General features: G+C 43.5%; 1 protein-coding gene across 1 annotated transcript in view; it reads left to right on the top strand.

Annotated features, from left to right (window-relative positions):
* Positions 1–18,107, top strand: part of LOC5521740 (spectrin beta chain, non-erythrocytic 1) — a 45,523-nt gene that overhangs the window by 24,631 nt on the left and 2,785 nt on the right. Inside the window, exons 38-60 of the mRNA XM_048723642.1 lie at positions 149–543; positions 884–1,271; positions 1,350–1,580; positions 1,804–1,986; positions 2,368–2,513; positions 2,729–3,006; positions 4,341–4,471; positions 4,872–5,075; positions 5,850–5,999; positions 6,486–6,776; positions 7,228–7,566; positions 7,821–8,138; positions 8,626–8,861; positions 9,164–9,326; positions 10,434–10,622; positions 11,019–11,360; positions 11,818–12,359; positions 13,432–13,589; positions 14,106–14,335; positions 14,528–14,758; positions 15,134–15,433; positions 16,582–16,815; positions 17,831–18,048. Of these exons, the coding sequence (XP_048579599.1) occupies positions 149–543; positions 884–1,271; positions 1,350–1,580; positions 1,804–1,986; positions 2,368–2,513; positions 2,729–3,006; positions 4,341–4,471; positions 4,872–5,075; positions 5,850–5,999; positions 6,486–6,776; positions 7,228–7,566; positions 7,821–8,138; positions 8,626–8,861; positions 9,164–9,326; positions 10,434–10,622; positions 11,019–11,360; positions 11,818–12,359; positions 13,432–13,589; positions 14,106–14,335; positions 14,528–14,758; positions 15,134–15,433; positions 16,582–16,815; positions 17,831–18,048 (5,897 nt within the window). The remainder of the gene's footprint in view (positions 1–148; positions 544–883; positions 1,272–1,349; positions 1,581–1,803; positions 1,987–2,367; positions 2,514–2,728; positions 3,007–4,340; positions 4,472–4,871; positions 5,076–5,849; positions 6,000–6,485; positions 6,777–7,227; positions 7,567–7,820; positions 8,139–8,625; positions 8,862–9,163; positions 9,327–10,433; positions 10,623–11,018; positions 11,361–11,817; positions 12,360–13,431; positions 13,590–14,105; positions 14,336–14,527; positions 14,759–15,133; positions 15,434–16,581; positions 16,816–17,830; positions 18,049–18,107) is intronic.

Raw genomic sequence — 18,107 nt, 5'->3', positions numbered from 1 at the left:
GACTGTGTGTAATGGCATGTTGCTAGGATAGGTTGGCGTGTTGTGTGTGCACCATTTTCATGTGACACACTGGGTATACCCCAACCCCATTTGACATCTACATAACTTTACATTCACTTCAAGTTTTTGATGACATTTTGTTTCTCAGGCGGGTAAAGATTTGATCCGAACTAAGCATTTTGGCGCCCAGAAGGTAAAAGACAAGCTCAAAGGCCTGAACGAGGCGTGGCTTAACCTTGTGGCAGACACCACAGAAAAAGGCAACAAGCTCCAGCAAGCAGAACGGCAACGGCAACTAAACCGCGCCATGGAAGATGTCTGCATTTGGATGAACGAAACAGAGGCCGTCCTTGGCTTAGAGGACACCGGTCGAGACTTGGCAGGAGTGAAATTCTTGACAAAGAAGCACCAACTGCTTGAATCGGACATTGAAATGCACGCGACTGTAATAGTGGATGTCGCCGACAAGGCTCAAGAGCTTGTCTCGCAAGGGCATTTTAACAGTGACACGATCAAGTCTGACTCAGAGAACCTGCAAAGCAGGTACATGGGTTGCTCAGATACATGTACTGAAATAAAGGTGTAATTGAAGCCTGGTTTTTCGAAATTTTGAACCAATGGCTTATTTGAGATTTTGAACCAATGGCTTATTTGATTCAGGAAGTCGAATGAATAAATTAATGAGAGTAAATAAATAGATAATAATCGGAATTCAAATCTAATATTCAGGCTTAGGAAAAAATTAAAAGAATAGGACGCTTGTATATGATGACGTACTTGACTAAAAGTTCTATAAGTCGTGGCATTGCTTGTTTTGATCTCGAAGTCAGCTTCTAATCTGGATTCTAGAAATGTTGTAAACGTTGTAATGGATGATTCGCAGGTATAGGTCACTATTGTGCCTGACCGACAAGCGACGATCCGTCCTTGAGGATGCATTTGCACTTCACCAGTTCATTTACGATATCGAGGTCGAGATGACCTGGGTGCGAGAGCACTTGCAGCAAGCATCTTCCGGAGATCTGGGCACTAGTCTTATCTCCGTGCAGCGGCTTCAAAAGCGTCACTTGGCCTTCGAGAACGAGCTGACCAATCACCAAACGAGGATTGACACCGTCTTGAGTTCTGGTCAAGATTTGATTGACAGTTGCTATAGTGCCACCGACAAGGTAGAAGAGCGGTGCGAAGAGCTGCAAAATCTCTGGGATGAACTAGTGGATATGGCTGCCCAACGCAAACAAAGGCTTCATGATTCCTTCCTTTCGCAAAAGGTTTGTATAAGCTGTACTTATTTTTGTTGGTGTAGATCAATCAATATTGTGTAATTCTTTGTTCACTTTACCCGACAGTACCTATCAGAAGCCAACGAAGCGGATTCTTGGATGAACGATAAGGCGGGCCTAGCTGCAAGCCAAGACTACGGCAAGGATGGCGCGTCTGCAGAGACACTGCTTACCAGGCATAAAGCACTGCAGGTCGACGTGGCCGCGTTCTCCACCACGATCGATGAGCTAGCCGAGGAAGCTAGAAGACTGGTGCAAAGCTCCCATTTTGACTCAGAGAAAATATCTTCGACACAAGTGAGTCATAAACAGACTTCTATGCCCTTAGATAGTTCTCAATGATATAAAAAATGAATGTCAAACTATTGTTGTGCCAGCTACAGTTACAGTGTTAGCTGTTTCACTTATATACGACGAGCAACTAAAGCCAAAACTAAAACATGTTGCTTGACCTTGATCTGTTAAACGCTAGACTCTTGAAGTCTGCTATTCAAGAGACTAAACTCGTCGTCTTTTTTAGCGTGACTTAGAAGAGCAATTTTGCGGTCTGAACACACTGGTCAAGACGCGACACACGCGACTGACAGAGTCCAAGAAGTTGCATGAATACAGGCGGGAGGTGGAAGAGATCTCTGCTTATGTGAGCGAGCAGCTACAGACTGCCGCCTCTGAAGACTATGGAACAGACTTCGAGCATCTCCAGGTATATTGCTACGAAGATGTGAGAGAAGATAGGGTCGTAACTGGGGAGGGAATTGGGTGCACGTCTCCCTCCTTCTCTCTCATGACTGTGCTGTGGTTTTCTAGTATTACAATAGACTATAATGTTTTAGTCTTTAAGCCTGTTAGAATGTTGTGCGTGTGTCGCGCATCCTGGCACACTTTTACTGCGTTTTACTGCGATGGTTTTTAAGCTGCGATCTCACATTAGGAATTACAATCGATCTTCTATCTCAATTTGTTCCACTGACCTAGTCTTAGATTAATGTCATTCTGAAATTTGACAGAGGTTTTGGCTTGGCTAGCTTTCGGCAAGAGTTTGCAAAATTCCCATTGTTGAAATTTGAGAAAAATGTTTTTTTAGGTTATACAAGGACGATTTGGCGACTTCCAGCGAAGTGTTGCTTCCTACGCAGAAAACTTCCGAAACGTTGATAACCTAGCGAAGATGTTGGTATCCGAAGGCCACACGGACACTGTCGCAATCAAGGAACAACAGGATATAACAAGGTAAGGAAGGCTTGACCTGGCACGGTCGCATTTTACCGAGGCTGCTAGAAACTGTAGATGCAGGCTATAAACAACATTGCAAAATAAGGAATATGCCTCCCTACCCCCTCCTCCCTCAACTTGCGCGACCGCCACCACCCAACGCATCCTTAATTCTCGGTAAAAACACCTAGAACACGCATATGTCTAACCCAATAAATGAATGCTGTGTTCAGGTCCATGTGGTTACACCTCGAAGATCAGATCAGGCTGCGTCAGAAGCGACTCACGAGCGCTGAAGAGATCCATCGCTTCAACCGTGACTTAAATGAGTTAATAAGTCGCATACAGGAAAAAGACGCAGCTATAAACTTGGAAGACTTGGGCCGCGATTTGGCAAGTACGCAGGTGCTGCAGCGAAAACACGAGGTATTCGAGTGTGAGCTTGTGACCCTCGAGAAGCAGATTGAAGAGCTCACTGTGGAGTCAGCCAGACTGCAGGCTACATACCAAGGTACTTTTGCCAGACTGCAGGCTATATACCAATGTACTTTTGCCAGACTGCAGGCTATATACCAATGTACTTTTGCCAGACTGTAGGCTACATACGAAGGTACTTTTCTAGCCATCAAAGAACATTTTCTAGAGGTCCAGCAGCCATTGCACGGGAATCGCGAAAGAATCAAATACCATCGGCTGATTAGGGAAAGGTCGTTTGAATTTGGTTACTGAAGGATACGGTTTTATTTTGAGGTGTTTATTTCGATATTTCGTTTAATAATTTGTCTACTTTAATCTTAACACGTTGGCCCCTCAACCGGCCTGTGCCGGCTTTGAGAAGTACCCGCAACCAAAAAAATTCATAAATGCAAAATAGATACAATGAGATGCATCCAACTAAGGTGATAGCAACTACTCTTCAGCCAAATAATAGCTCAGGTTCTTTGTCAAATATCAAATCGAACAAGGAAAAACAGTAATTAAAAATCGACCCTCTCAACAAAAAGCTCAAAATACCATACAAGGAAAAGAGATCAGCAAACACAGCTCAAGACATAAATAGATACCTTTTTTCTGATCCTGCAGGTCCATTTCCGTGGCCTCAAAACACAATGTCCATTCCTTGAAGGCTTGTTAAACCACTTGCTGACATAACAGATTGCAAAGCACTCTGGGATATCCGTGGAAAAATTCACGAGAGGAGGGCAAGTCAACATTCCTCTTCCCCAAATCAGACGGTTTTTTATATGTCGTTTTCTCAAACAAATCAATTCCAGGTCATACAGACCAAGAATAGCAGTGTAAACAATCTTGGAATTAATTTGGTTTTACAGGAGACAGCATTTAAGAGAGCTGTGATGATTTATTAGAAAATTATTTTCTCATCCAGGCAAAGCTAAACAAGAAAATAAAATCCCCATGAATCCACCTTTGCTTGCAAATATCCATAAGCACAGCACTCCATTATGCCCCAATAGACTTAAGGATGTCCTAAGGCACTCTTCCAATATGCTCAGCATGAAAAATACAAGCAACCATCAATTTGTGCTCGCATCAGCACAGCGACGAGGGATTACCGATGGGACCGCAAAGCACTGTTGGAAAGGTTGGATACCGCTGACTAGGTGCAGCGGTGTTTGACTTTGACGGCCTGTAAAAACTCAAAATAGGGGTAGAGGTATCTGTTTTCGGTCTGATTTTTTTTTTTTTTTTTTGTAAATTCATCTCAAAAATAGCCAGGAGTCAATAGGTTAAGGTAGCTGGTAGAGATGCTCGATTATTTAAGGTTATTAAAATGTGAAAATTATTTCGCATCATTTATTGACCCGAGATGTTCTTTCTTTTCAGGTCAGACCGCACGCTCTGTCGAGCAGCACGAGAAGTACGTCTTGAGTTTATGGGAAGAGCTTAAGCGTAAGACATCCAGGAAGAGGCGTAAACTACATGATGCGTATGAGTTCTACAAACTCGGCAACACGGTTAGAACCTCAAAGAATGTTGAGCCACTCTGTTGTCATTAACATTTGAAAATACAATGGTCTATTCGAAAGGAAACTTGCAACTTGCACGAGCAAGTCTGAAGTCCTATTAAAGTTTTCAATTATTCGCTTGATGAAGGCGATGGGAATGAATGCTTTGAGTGATTCGGTATTGTGCTGGAGGGTGAAATGGCCGTGTATGGCCGTCCATAAGCGTTTATCCCCAGTTTTCCTATGAGTCTGTCATGCGGATATCGCCGCGCACTTTTAAAACTGTTTGATAAGCACTAGTCTGCTTAGCAGCTGCTTTTAGTGTCACAAACGCCTTCCTAAAAGCGCCTGATAAGCAGACTAGATCAACACACTGTTCAGCTTAAAACTTAAATCGCAAATTCTCCAGGTACGTGACCTGATCTCCTGGTGTATCGAGACCAGTCGACTGATAGCCTCCGACGATCCCGTACATACCGTGTCGGATGCTGAGCGCATGATGCGAGAGCTGGACGAACACCACGCGGAGATGGACGCGCGCGAGGAAAGTTTCGCGCGAGTGCTCGAGACAGGGGAGAAAATGATAGAGGATGGACACTTTGCAGAGGAAGAGGTAGGCTTGGGAGAAAATGATAGAGGATGGACACTTTGCAGAGGAAGAGGTAGGCTTGGGAGAAAATGATAGAGGATGGACACTTTGCAGAGGAAGAGGTAGGCTTGTTGTACAGTAAAACGCGTTGTACACTAAAACAATTTCTAAAAGCCGACCAACGGACTTTGAGAAAGTCTATGGACGCGCATGAGCGCATAGGACTCTTGTTGTCAATGCTTTATGTTTGTTTTTGGATAAGAAGGTATTTTTTAGTATGTTGTGGTAAAACTCTTTGTCCAACTTGGGTGGCTCATGGTTTCGTAGGTAGTGAATAAAATCACTGTAAATTTCTACACATCCTACGATAAAAATGGCTCAGTTCTATTTCAAAAGTATCAAGTAATGCTTGGAAAGTTGTAAATGGTTAGAGCTTTGAATATACAAATTTGATATATACAGCTTTGTTGAGTCGGAATCGCCCAGTTTTTCTATTCATTGTCATTTCATGTGCATAGAGATTTAATTAATAGGTATGAATTACCAAAAAATTAGCAACGAGTTATGAATTATGCAAAATGTTCAAGTACTCGTGACTTCAAACCAGAAAACAGAATATGGAACACCAAAAAATGGAAGTCGACTCTGCCAAATTTTCGTTTTGATTTTTATTTTAGATATGGATTTCGCTTAATATAAAAACTGTGTTGACCTTTCCTTTAGACAAAAAAAACATAACAAGCTTGTGCCTGTATATTGGCTAGAGAGTAAAAAGTGTATTTTGTAATTCTGCGACAGATAACCGACAAGCTGGAGTTGCTGCTGTCGGAGCGTGAACGCCTGTACGCCTCATGGGATACTCGGAAAGAGGAACTCAGTGAGGCGTATTACCTGCACGTGTTTCTAAAAGACGCCAAGCAAGTGGACTCGTTCACTAGCTCGCAGGAGGTGAGACCGGTATCTAAACGATACATTTTACGAGATGCTCTATTAAACGCCATTTTGTCATCCTAGTAGGTTAGTTAGTAGAAAAAAAAAACATTTACATTGGCATATCTACAATCCTTTTTGCATTTTTTACGACTTGATTTGTTAAAGCCAAAGTTAAAGCCATTATTTTGGAGTGTTTTTTTTTTCATATACATAATTCTATCGGTAAATAATGCAGAGGTAAACAGGGATAACGGAAAGGCAGGGGTTTAATTGGTCGCACTCCAGAACCCAAAATACAGATCTGAACAAAGGCCTAACTGTTACAGTATCAGCCACACTTACTCATGGCTTAATGAAATATTTTATCTGTAACGTTTAGCTGGTGCTGTTATGAGTAGAGGGCTATGTAAATGCGTGCAAATGCAACAGTACGGGTCACTCTTCTTGTCACGTCTTACTCTTATGACTGGATAAATTTTACACTGATTTTGTCCCATACAGGCGGTGCTGTTGTGCGCAGAGCTCGGTAATAGCGTTGATGAGGTGGAATTCCTTCTAAAGAAACACGAAAACACGGAGAAGCTAGTCCTTTCTCAGGAAGAGAAGCTGTCAGCGCTGCAAGTCTTGGGTAAAGAGCTCATTGACAACCAGCATAATCAGTCGGACATGATCCGCAACAGGCTGAGTGGTGTGTGCGATCGTAGGGAAAAACTAAAGGCTGAGTTAGACAAGAGACGCGAAAAGCTGCAGAATTCACACAAGATCATGCAGTTCTATCAGGATGTAGTGGAGGTGAGATGCTGATCCTTTAACGTTAATTTCCAGCAAGGGTAATAGCCCACCATGGCGGAAGATCTCCAAAAGGTAACGATTCTGACGGAAAAGATCCCGCAAGGGTAATAGTCCTCCAATGGGAACGATCTCCCAAAAGGAAAGTTCCCCACAGAAAGAAAACAAACCCACAAGGGATAGATCTCCAAAAAGGTAACGATCCTTCAAGGAAAGATACTGCAAGGGCAAGGATCCCGCAAGGGGAAAGATCCGCAAAAGGGAAAGCCTAAAAGCAAACTATCCCAAGGAAAAAGATCTCTGAAAAGGTAACCATTTCTCCAAAAGGGAATGGGATATATCCCGCAAAAGGTAACGATTCTCCAAAGGAAAAGCTCCTAAGGGGAACATTTACGGGTAAGAATAGGGAGCCACCATTCATCACCTCAAATGTTTTTTTTTTCTTTTCATGCAGTCTGAATCATGGATTATGGAAAAGCTTCAGACCGCTACCGACGAGTCGTTCAAAGATCCAATCAACCTTGAGAGCAAGTTGCAGAAGCACCAGGCCTTCGAATCAGAACTGACGGCACATGAACGAGCCATTGACTCGGTAAGAGACAAGGGAGAACAGTTAATATCCTGTGGTCATTTCGCTGCGAGTGAGGTTGAGGTACGAATCGAGGCGTTGTATATCCAATGGGAGGAGCTACTGGAGGCATCTGCTACTAAGGGGCGAAAGCTACAAGAGGCGAGGGATCATCAGCAGTTTAACCAGGAAGTGGACATCGCAGACTCTTGCATCACCGACAAGGTAATTACTCCAAGACCCATGTCACTGCACACATATCATTGTTCACATATCACTTTACACATAATACTGTATGTATACCAATGTACACATATCACTGTACCCGAGTTCAAGCGACACATGAAGACCCGTCATTTTTAAATAGTCTATGCTTAATTAATATAGCTGTTGTTGTTCTGGTTGATCAACCCCCGAAAATACTGAGATTTGGAAATACGACTTTCCGCTCATGGACTTTTACTGTCCGATGTTTTCAGGAGACTATAGTGATATCGTCAGACTACGGTCGGGACTTCGAGCACTGCGTTCGATTACAGCGTAAAATGAAAGAATTTGACCAAGATTTAGCTGTGGACGCGGCGCGTGTAGAAGCCATTAATGTGCTGGCCGAGAAGCTGATTGGCCAAGGGCACGCGGGCTCTGTACGTATCCAGCAGCGGCAAAACGCACTCACTGAGCGCTGGAATCGTCTTCAGGACAAGGCCAGTGAGAGGCGTCAAAAGCTTGCAGAGGCGTGCGAGATACATGCCTTCAATAGAAACTGCAGGGACGTCTCCAGTATGATCAATGAGAAGGTAACTGATCTCAGGTGGTGGACTGTGTTTCAAGAGCTTCACCGCTATATCTCCCTGGGGCGAGTAAAGAAAAGGAGGGCTAGTCACCCGAAAGCTATCGGTTGATACATGCGTCGCGAGTGGTGGAGAGCAAGACCACCGGGGCAGGTGGTTTAATCGCTATTACTGTCCTCCTTTTTCCAATGTCTTTTCTAGCCCGTGGCCATTATTTTGTGCCCTGGAGATGGGGCGACGCTTGAGAATTCTGCCGCCTACTGAGAATAAAATGGATTACTGTAAATTTGATTTGTCAATATCCTGGCTATGACTTGCCTATATAATGTTATGCATAGGGCTATGCATTTGATGATTTTGTTTTTCAACACAACATTTCATAACAACAAAACACTGGCTGTTTGTTTTTAAAAGTCGTTGAATGCAATGCCACATTATGGTACACCAAGTTTAGTCTCAATCTATTCATATATTTTCTTGTGATCCCTTGCAGGCCGCTGTTCAGACGAGTGGTGAAGTCGGTCGTGACCTGCCGGCAGTAGAAGCTTTGATCAGGAAGCATGACGACGTGGAAAGAGAGTTGACGGTGATTGAGGGAAAAATGGAGGAGTTGGAAGGCGAAGCTTATCGTTTGGTCCGCTCTCAGCCACACATGGCGCGCGCCGTGCAGGCCAAGCAAGCTGACATCATAGAGCAATGGGAGCGGCTTAACGATTTGTTTGATCAGAGGTCAGAGGTTTTTCTTATGTTCTTATTGTATTGCCCTTAGAGTTTTGTACTTATCTGCTAGGTATTTCAAATCATGTATGGTTTGGTACCTGACGATCGTTATTTAGAACATGTCAGACTATTGTATTACTCTTTGAGTTCGGTACTTGTCTTCTTGTCTTCGCAGAACATGCGTCGGCCTAATATATTACCCTAAGAGTTTCCTACAGCTGGAGTGTTTTGAACACGTCGGCACCTTGTGGACATCTCCGCTAATTGCTCTAATGTTTTTGCTCGTTGGCTCGTTTTGTGCTTCTTTGCAGGAAAGTGATCTTGGAAGCAAATCGGCTGCTTCAAATATTCCTCGTTGATTACCGTGATTTGATGTCGTGGATGAACGACCTGGGCACAAGGATGTCGTCAGGAGAGCTAGCGGACAACGTTCGTGATGCAGAAGCTATGCTGGGGCTACACGAAGAAAGAAAGGTAATTTAACAAGAAATTATTTCATCTGTTTTATGCGACTCTTAGCGTGACGAGTCGGCTGCGAGGGAGCCAATGGGAAATCTTACGCGCGTAGATCCAAATGCTGGGCGTTCTCGATATTTCGTTGTTTTGTCTCGGCCTTTTGAAAGACATTTATAATAGACGATGTGGTTAAGGTAATTCCCTTGAATTGCACCCCGCACCCCTTCTGCGCATATTGGCGCGCGCTGTTTGTTCGAATTTTCCGGTATTAAGTGCGCGCGCGCGCCACAGTTGTACAAAAAAAAAAAAAAAAGCAAAAGGCGCGCGTTTTTTACTTCAAATCGCATTGCCAGAAAAACGAAGTCGGTTACCCCCATTTATTATTTGCTCAAATAGTTAAATATATACGGAAAAATGATATACTGAAAGAAGAAAAAAACTTGGGTTGTAGAAGTTTTGTTATTTCTCTTAAAAGCCGTAAAAATACTCCAAAATGGCGCTTTTTACCGTATGAATAGTGGCGAAAACAATGCCTTTTAGTGCGATCTCTTAAAATGTGATTTGTTTTGAACATTAGCTACTACGGGTTATTGTTTAGGAGATCGGATTTTGGCAGCTCGACAAACAGAACTTAATTTTCTAAAGACTATAGGCACTCTTTTTGAAAACTAAGAGTTGGGATTTTTCCTTGCGCGATCAGTAAAAACGCGTCAACTCTACGCCCCTCTGTTGTGAAAACGAGGTCGGTACCCCCATTTTTTTATTACATTTTTTGAAAGCCCTTAACTTTAATATTGTTTATGCCAAGTTTTAAAAAATTCTGGGTTGTAGAACTATTTCAAGGGAATTACCTTAAGCAAATTTGGGATCTTTGTTCGGGACGCCGGCCTGTGGTTGGTCGACCAATCACATTTCATCATCGGCCTCTAATTTATTTTTACCAAGTTCGTTCATTACTGTTCCCCAGGGGATATTTTTCTCGCAAGGGGAACGTTAGAGGAAAATACCCTTGAGTTTCCAAGGAAGCTACTAACCAGCATTCGAGGTTCTGATAACTGTAGTCGTTATTGCAGACAGTGTTAGTTTTGTGGTAGAGCCAAGATGAATGCTAGCCGTTAATTGTAGGGGCAAATGAATGCACGCATGGACTCCTACAATGCGACAGTGGCATTTGGGATGAGTCTGGTTGAGCAAGGTCATGTTTCCGCCGATGTGATCAAGCAAAATGTGGACGACCTTGTGTTGGAAAACACCGAACTGCAGCAGCTTTGGCAAAGTAGAAAACTGATGCTTCAACAGTCTACAGATCTACAGGTAAGATGATTTACAATTTGTTACACGCCTGTTACAATAAATGTCGCTTGTAGGGCTTTGGTCATCGAAGCTCGAGGAATATGGAATTCTATGCCTGAGAGACCAACGTTTAAAAAATATAGCATTTATAAGGCACTTATACATTATACTGTAGCTACCAAGTTCATTGCCCTTTACATTTATAACCTAATGCATATCAAGAAAGGCCCATCCTGGAACTGAGGAACACTAGCTTCTAGTAAGCGGACGTCCCACAAGTCGAACCCGTTTTAGATAAGAGGCCCCATACGCTTAAGCGCTAAGACAATGGGATAGCTGTGATTCCTACCGTTGTGGTGTAGTTGTGTACGAGAAATAAAATTGATTCACTACTAATGTTTGGTTTCCAATCTTAAGATGTTTCTTGCCGACGCCGAGAAAGCCGAAAACTGGATTAAGAACAAGCAGATGGTTGCCCAAAGTATCGAGTCACGAGAGAGTTTGGATAACGTCGAGTCTCTTCTGAAATCTCACATTAACTTTGAGAAATCTCTTTCAACCTATGAGGAGAATATCAGGAGCCTGGAATCCTCTGCAAAGCAGTTTCTACAGGTGAAACACTACCACGCGGAAGCCATACGCTCAAAGTATCTCGAGATTTTGGACAAATGGGAGGCGTTGAAGAAACTGGCGGCATCACGAAGTGGAAAACTTGGGGAATCCAAACTGCTTTTTCAGTTCCTCAGGGATGCTAAGGAGGTAAGATATATTTTTTTCTTTCGCGGCCAATTTGTTCGATTTGTTTTTCTCTCTGGTTTATTTTTTAGAGATTTTTGAAATTTCAGGGTTTTGTTACCTACCCGTTAGATACCAAATGGTCAAACCTCCAATCACTGGACATTCTTTATCAACTCGAAGCAACTTTGCTACTTTGTAACACGAGTTTTCACGTGGTGTTCATTAGGAATCTAAAGCACGAGACAATCGATAGCAGACACCTTCAAGGGTGCGGTCTCGCGTGCTGGAACCACCTTGGCAAAACCCGCCTCATATGTTAAAATTAGGATTTGCCCCTTTAAACCGCCTTCCGTGTTTAAAATAACACGTTGCTTTGCATTGAAAAATTGTTTATCTTGCCTTATCTTTGTTTTTCTTCCCTTGCCAGTGTCTTTTTTCTGACTATTCCAAACTCGTGATGTTTTTAATTGTGTCATAGCTGGAATCATGGATGAACGAAAAGCTTCAAATTGCGGCCGAAGCTTCATACAGAGAAGCCACCAACCTACAGCAAAAGCTACAGAAACACCAGACATTCGAGGCCGAAGTGTCCGCACACAAGAGCGAGCTGGACGCGATAACACAGACTGGACAATCCCTTATGCGCAACTCACCAAGCTGCCAGGAAACAGTGGAATCGCGACTTAAAGACTTGGCCGACTTGTGGAGTCTGTTGGGTGATTTGTCCGATAACAAGGCACAGCGGTTGAAGGAAGCAATCCAGAAGCAGACTTTTGAGAGGAATGTGATTGAGTTGCAGGCGTGGATAGAGGAGGTTGAGAATGCGCTTGCGTCTGAGGATTACGGCAAGGACATGCGGAGCGTAAATAACCTGATCAAGCGTCATCAGTCGCTGCAAATGGATATCGCCCGATATGAAGATCGCGTTAGTGAGCTGCTAAAACAAGCCGGAGAGTTTGTTGCCGCTGAGCATTTCCTTAAGGACGAGATTGCAGACAGAGCTGCCGATGTTGCTGAAAGGTAAGACTAACAAAGAAAGTCATGTCAGTCCCATGATTGATGTCATCCCGGGTAAATTGCGCTGTGACCCAATTCATGGTTAGTAGAGGAGACTGGTTAGGAAGCGCGGCGAACTTCTTTGAAGTGTGTCTTTGTTAGGTTTTTCTCGTTGTCGCGTGACATCGACCCTGCACAAGTCGAGCGTACCGTACAGAATAATATATGGAGTAAACGAAGAATCGTTACTTTTTGCATCGATACCTCACATCGATTTTTCAAAACTCCACAGTAGTGATGCATATTAGTATAAATGCTATCATACTTGCCGTGTAAGCCCACTGGGATTATTCCATAGAGCTCTACTGTATAACATTTTATCCCCGCTCGGCACTTAAACAAACATACATGGCGGTATAAAACTAATTTTCTTGGACTGTAAAACTCAGGATGTAATAATGGTGATAAAACATGCAAAGTGATAAAAAACAAAGATTAAAAGAAACTTTATAAAAAATAGAAAAGTTTTAAATAAATCAATCAGCGATTTGTGCCCAAATACGCATATTCATAGATTTCGTCTATATGTTTTCTTGTACTGTACGCTTGGTTTGTGCAGGGTGGTGACCACGTGATAAGGTGGTGACCACGTGATAGGTTGGTTCAACATCAGAGAGCGCCTCTTGTTTATGTCCTTTAAAGTTCGCCGGGTTTCCTAACCATCTCCATCTACTATGCCCAATCAGGGATTGATGTAATTCCGAAAACAGTCCGATGTGAACGCGAACACTACCCATTGTAATCCGGGAAACATATTGATACAGTTTGAGTAAATTAAAACCGGAAGAAGTGCATTTCGTGTAAGTTTATATGTAGACATACTCATCTGCTCTTCCCCGTGCAACTGGCAACCCTTCTCCGAGAAGACGAGGGATTCACAGTCCCTAATGTATAGAGTCGGGTTTTTACACCTTCGAAAAAGGTTGAAAAAACCTGCGTTTGAGCCACGGTCCTTTGGCTTGAGAGGCCACGGGTCAAGTTTGGTATCCCAATCCGAGAAGTGGACTGATAGTGATGATAAAGTTGTGTACTTTAGGTTCGAGCAGCTTGTTGAGCCTGCGACAGAGAGAGAGCTAAGACTCCAAGACAGCCTTGCTCTCCACCAGTTCCTCGCCGACACCCAGGTAGAGGTGGACTGGATCAAAGACAAAGAGCCCATAGCTAAGTCCGAAGACTATGGACGAAATCTGCTTGGTGCGTATGGTCACTGCCAACTAGCACAACTGAAGAACGCTAGTAAAGTTCATAGATACCATCTGTCAATCATGCGTGCACGATTAGCCAATCAGAGAAGGGGTCGCGTACTGAAAGCCATATTGTTCCTCAAAGCCCCCATCGAAGATAAATTAAGATGTTTTCAGAGGTTCAGGAAGTGGAACACAATTACCTAACATGCTTGGTAGTAAAGGACGGTTTTTTGTTCCCCAAGCTGGGTAAAATCCATTTAGAAATTCTTGTAGAGAAATAAAGATAACTTTGCGAGATACTTAGAATCAATTTTCGTTCATTTTTTATATATATATTGAGATTTTTAGCATTTCTAGTTTCTCATGTGGCTAAGGAAAAAAACCTCGAGCAAACAATCCAAGCTGATCAAAACCGTTCATTTGCTTGCTGATTTCGCAGGAAAACACCATTCCCCATTGTTTTCTGTCGTTCTCGTTACCGGCGTCATCTCTGTCTGCTTACAAAAGAATTATGTTTTTACAGGGGTACAAAGCCTAATGAAGAAGATGGAAGGTTTGGAATCGGAGATTAACTCCCACGAACTGTTGGTGCAGGCGTTGCTCGAGACGGGAGAACAGCTCGTCTTGAGGGGCCACTACGCCGAGCGAGATATCGGGGCTAAGTCCCAGATGTTGCTGGAACTGTGGGAGGAGCTTCGAATAAATGCACAGACGAGAAATGAAAAGCTCCAGGCGTCCCTAGCTACACATCAGGTAATAGGAAAAGAAAGGCTTGTCCTGGTCAAGTGTTTTTCGCCAGTACTAACTAAGTGCGTAAGGGTTTGCTTCGATCAAACGCTCTTTGCTAGTACTCACTATGAAGTTTTTTTTTCTTGATCAAGTGTTCTTTGCTGGCGCTATGACCAATTATATGAGGTTTTGCCCTAATCAACTGTTCTTTGCTAGTACTATGACCAAGTATTTGAGATGGATGCTTGGGTGAGCGAGAAGTTGTCGTTAGTGTCAAGTACAGACTATGGACGAGACGAGACCAGCGCAGAGACTCTGTTACGCAAGCACGACGCGTTACAATTAGAGCTTGACGCTAACGAGAGCAAGATACGAGACTTGAGATCCATATATAGCGAGCTGAGCGACGCTGGAGACACTGAATTTTCGAAGCTAGAGAAAATTCAGGTATGTCAAATTGTTTACCTTCTGTTATGTGAAAGAATAATGTTGCGAACGTATTTATGACTTTCATAAATTACATTTTACAAGACGAAGAGGCCTAGACTAACACAATAAGCTTTCTTTGATAAACATACTAGCTTGAACGTAAATACGAAGCTATTTAGAACCGTTAATCGATAGCAAGCGCAAGCTCTTTTATTTCGCGTCCCAGTGAAAATAAATAAGGCTTTTTGTTGCACGTACGTCCTTTTGAGAACTGCCCTTAGTATAGAACGTGCTCTATTGTTGTCTGCCTCAGCTGTTTTGCGTACACAGTTTCTTTTCCTTTGTACCCACTTCCTTCAACACGTTCTTGAGCGAACTCCTTGCTGTATTTAGGACGAGCTCGAGGAGCGCTACACGCATTTGCGCGATGTCGCGCGCGATCGCCATCGCCGCCTCCTCGACTCGAGCCGCCTGTTCAACTTTCTTCGTGAAGCTGACGAGCTGGGAGCATGGGTGGAGGAGAAGGAAGCCATCGTTTCGTCAGACGACTGCGGGCGGGATCTCGAGCACGTGGAAATGCTGATGCAGAAATTCGAGGTCTTCACACGTGACTTGGTCTCATCCGGGGAACGCATTGCAAAGTTGACGGAGCATGCGCAGATGTTGCTAGATGACGAACATACGGATAGCGAGGTAGGTTGCTATAGAAACACATCGATTTAACAATGAGCTTTCCCCTCCATTTATATTTTATAGAAATCGGGAAATCCTGCAGGTATTGGCAGGAACCACCGTGATACCATGATGACTGAAGATATAAATATTTCAACAAATGCGGTTCCAGCTCTGTAGTTTCCACACCCCTTTTCTCTAAACTTTTATTAATCGAAACAAAAACAATTACCCATTTCTATCATGCAAAAATTTATCTTTTTTTCACATGATATTTATGATTCAATTTAAGGGCTGCCTTTGGATCCCTGCCTTTTATCTAGCTTCTTTAAAAAGAATTGTATAGGTTATCTATTCCACAGATGAAACTGGATAACAAGCCTGTAGATCTTTATTCCTTATCAACTTATCATAGTTACATAGTGATTTTTCTCCAATCCAGACGGTTTCGTACCGTTCATTTTTCTTCCTTTCTCGCCATACGTCTCATACTTTCTTTTCAGGGAGTTAGTTTAGCCTCAGTGTTTTTCAACGATGGGTGTGGGTCTACCCTTCATGTATTTTGTGTCCAGGGATCACACGAGGCATTGTTTTCTTTCCTTCGGACTCATGTTTACCGCTCCGCGGGTCAGCTTTGGCCTTTTCTTGTCTTTCTTGGAGTAGTCGTCCGTTCGTGAAAGCACGGGTGGCCTAGTGTGTTAGCGCGTCGGCCTCTCACCGCTGTGGCCCAGGTTCGGATCCTGGCTCAAACGTTTTTTTTCCGGGTTCCTGCCTTGATTCAAATTTGTGCCACAAGTGAGTTGAAGTTCTTCTCCCGTGTTTCCAGTCTTCTCGGATAAGGACCATAAACCGGAGGTCCCGTCTCTTCAAGCTGCACTACATTAACCTGAACCGAAGGGACGTAAAAGAACCACTGGGGACGCAATAAACCCTCTGGCAGTGACCACCCCCAGTGACAATGCTTACTAACCGAGGGCCATATGTTAGAAAACTGTATATTCGGTTAAATATGCTACCCTCGATAAACAAAGATTACAAAGATCGTCCACCATCGCATCGTCTTCGTTGGAGTAAACGCTCACCACTGATGCTTCTTCGAGGATAGATTCGTGCCTTGTCGATTTATTGTCTTACCAGCGTCTTATTATGGCTTGTGTTTTTTTATGCAGATGATCGAGCAACGTGCAGAGGTGATTTGTGAACGTTGGGATGGGCTGAAAGAGCGCACAAGCACAAGGCTGGAGGAGCTCGACCGCGCGAGGGACTTGCACGCTTTCCGCAGAAGCGTGGACGAAATACACGCCTGGATACAAGAGAAAATAGACGCTTTGGGCGTGGCCGAGAACGGTGCCCCAGACCTTCGCCACGTCCAGGCGCTTCAGCGCAAACATCAAGGATTTCAGGTACTAGCATTAATTTCAAATAAAACTTAAATAACAAACGCTAGTTTAAACATTTGTGGTGCCATCCAATAGGTAGGGCTAATATTTTCATGATCACAGCAATTTCCCTATATCTCAGTCAAACCATCGTCACCAGCTCTAATTTTTAATATTGCAGTGTTATCTGCGATAGGAATCAATTCGCCGGACGCGCGTTGCCATCTTGACCCTTCTGACAATGAATGAACAAGTTGGAATTCTTTTTTGTATGCTTATAAACATAGCTTTTAGGAAAAAAAATCAGATCTTTTTCATATAACCCTGCTGCAACTCAGAAATCCTGCAATAAAAAGAAATAAAAACGTTTATAATCACAGAGCAACGCGCGTTACCGTGCCCACTTATGGAATTTGAGAAACTCAATAAGCATGCAAGAAACGTGCTCTATGATTGGCATTTGGCGTCGCGCATCAGAACAGAACGATAGAATCCCTCTATGATGTTAGAGTCAATCAGAACAATGACTTTTGCATGGTTGCAGTGGCAAACTTTCGAAACTTTGTTTGGTGGCCACGGTAGCGCGGGTCGCACCTATAAATTAATATTTTAAAAAGGATAAACTGCTGGCCCGTACCCAGGGGGGTACAGGGGGTGCGAACGCATTCCCCCCCCCCCCCCCCCCCCCCCCCCCCCCCCCCCACGGCCAAACGTCCACTTTTGGTTCTTAATAGACGTGCTATTTGTAGACAAAACTAAAAATCATAAGCTTGATTACTCTGGTATGTAGCCAATTCCGACAATAAACGTCCTGTGGAGATACGGCAAAGGCATAAGTAAAACCTTTTTGTTCTTTCGGAGGTGGTTAGATTTTTATTAGAGAACACCCTCCCATCCCCTCCCCCCGAAAAATTAGGCCCACTTTTTCGGATTTCGCACATCCCCAAGAAAGATCTTTGGGTACGGGCCTGAATTGATTTGCTTAAAACATCACATAGTTTTCTTAGTACACTCACCGGGTGTAACGTTTTTATGACAGCGTGATCTCCAAGCGCTGGGCGAGAAGGTGGACCTGGTTTTGCGCGATGCGGACGACTTGTCCGCCAAGGTTCCAGCACACAAACATGAGCTGATCATGGAGAAGCAGGAAGTGCAGAAGGCGTGGAAAAAGCTACAGCAGCTTGCTTCCAGCAAACAGTCGCACCTTCTCCAGTCAGAAGGATTGCAAGCTTTCCTTGACGATTATAGAGACCTTATGTATGTATTACACCCTTTTCTTGATGATTAAAGAAACCTTATGTATGTATATTACGCCT

This window comes from Nematostella vectensis, chromosome 2, assembly GCF_932526225.1.
Source record: "Nematostella vectensis chromosome 2, jaNemVect1.1, whole genome shotgun sequence".
Lineage (NCBI taxonomy): Eukaryota > Metazoa > Cnidaria > Anthozoa > Actiniaria > Edwardsiidae > Nematostella > Nematostella vectensis.
The sequence above is the reverse complement of the archived record's forward strand: the minus strand, read 5'-3'. Positions and strand labels throughout refer to the sequence as shown.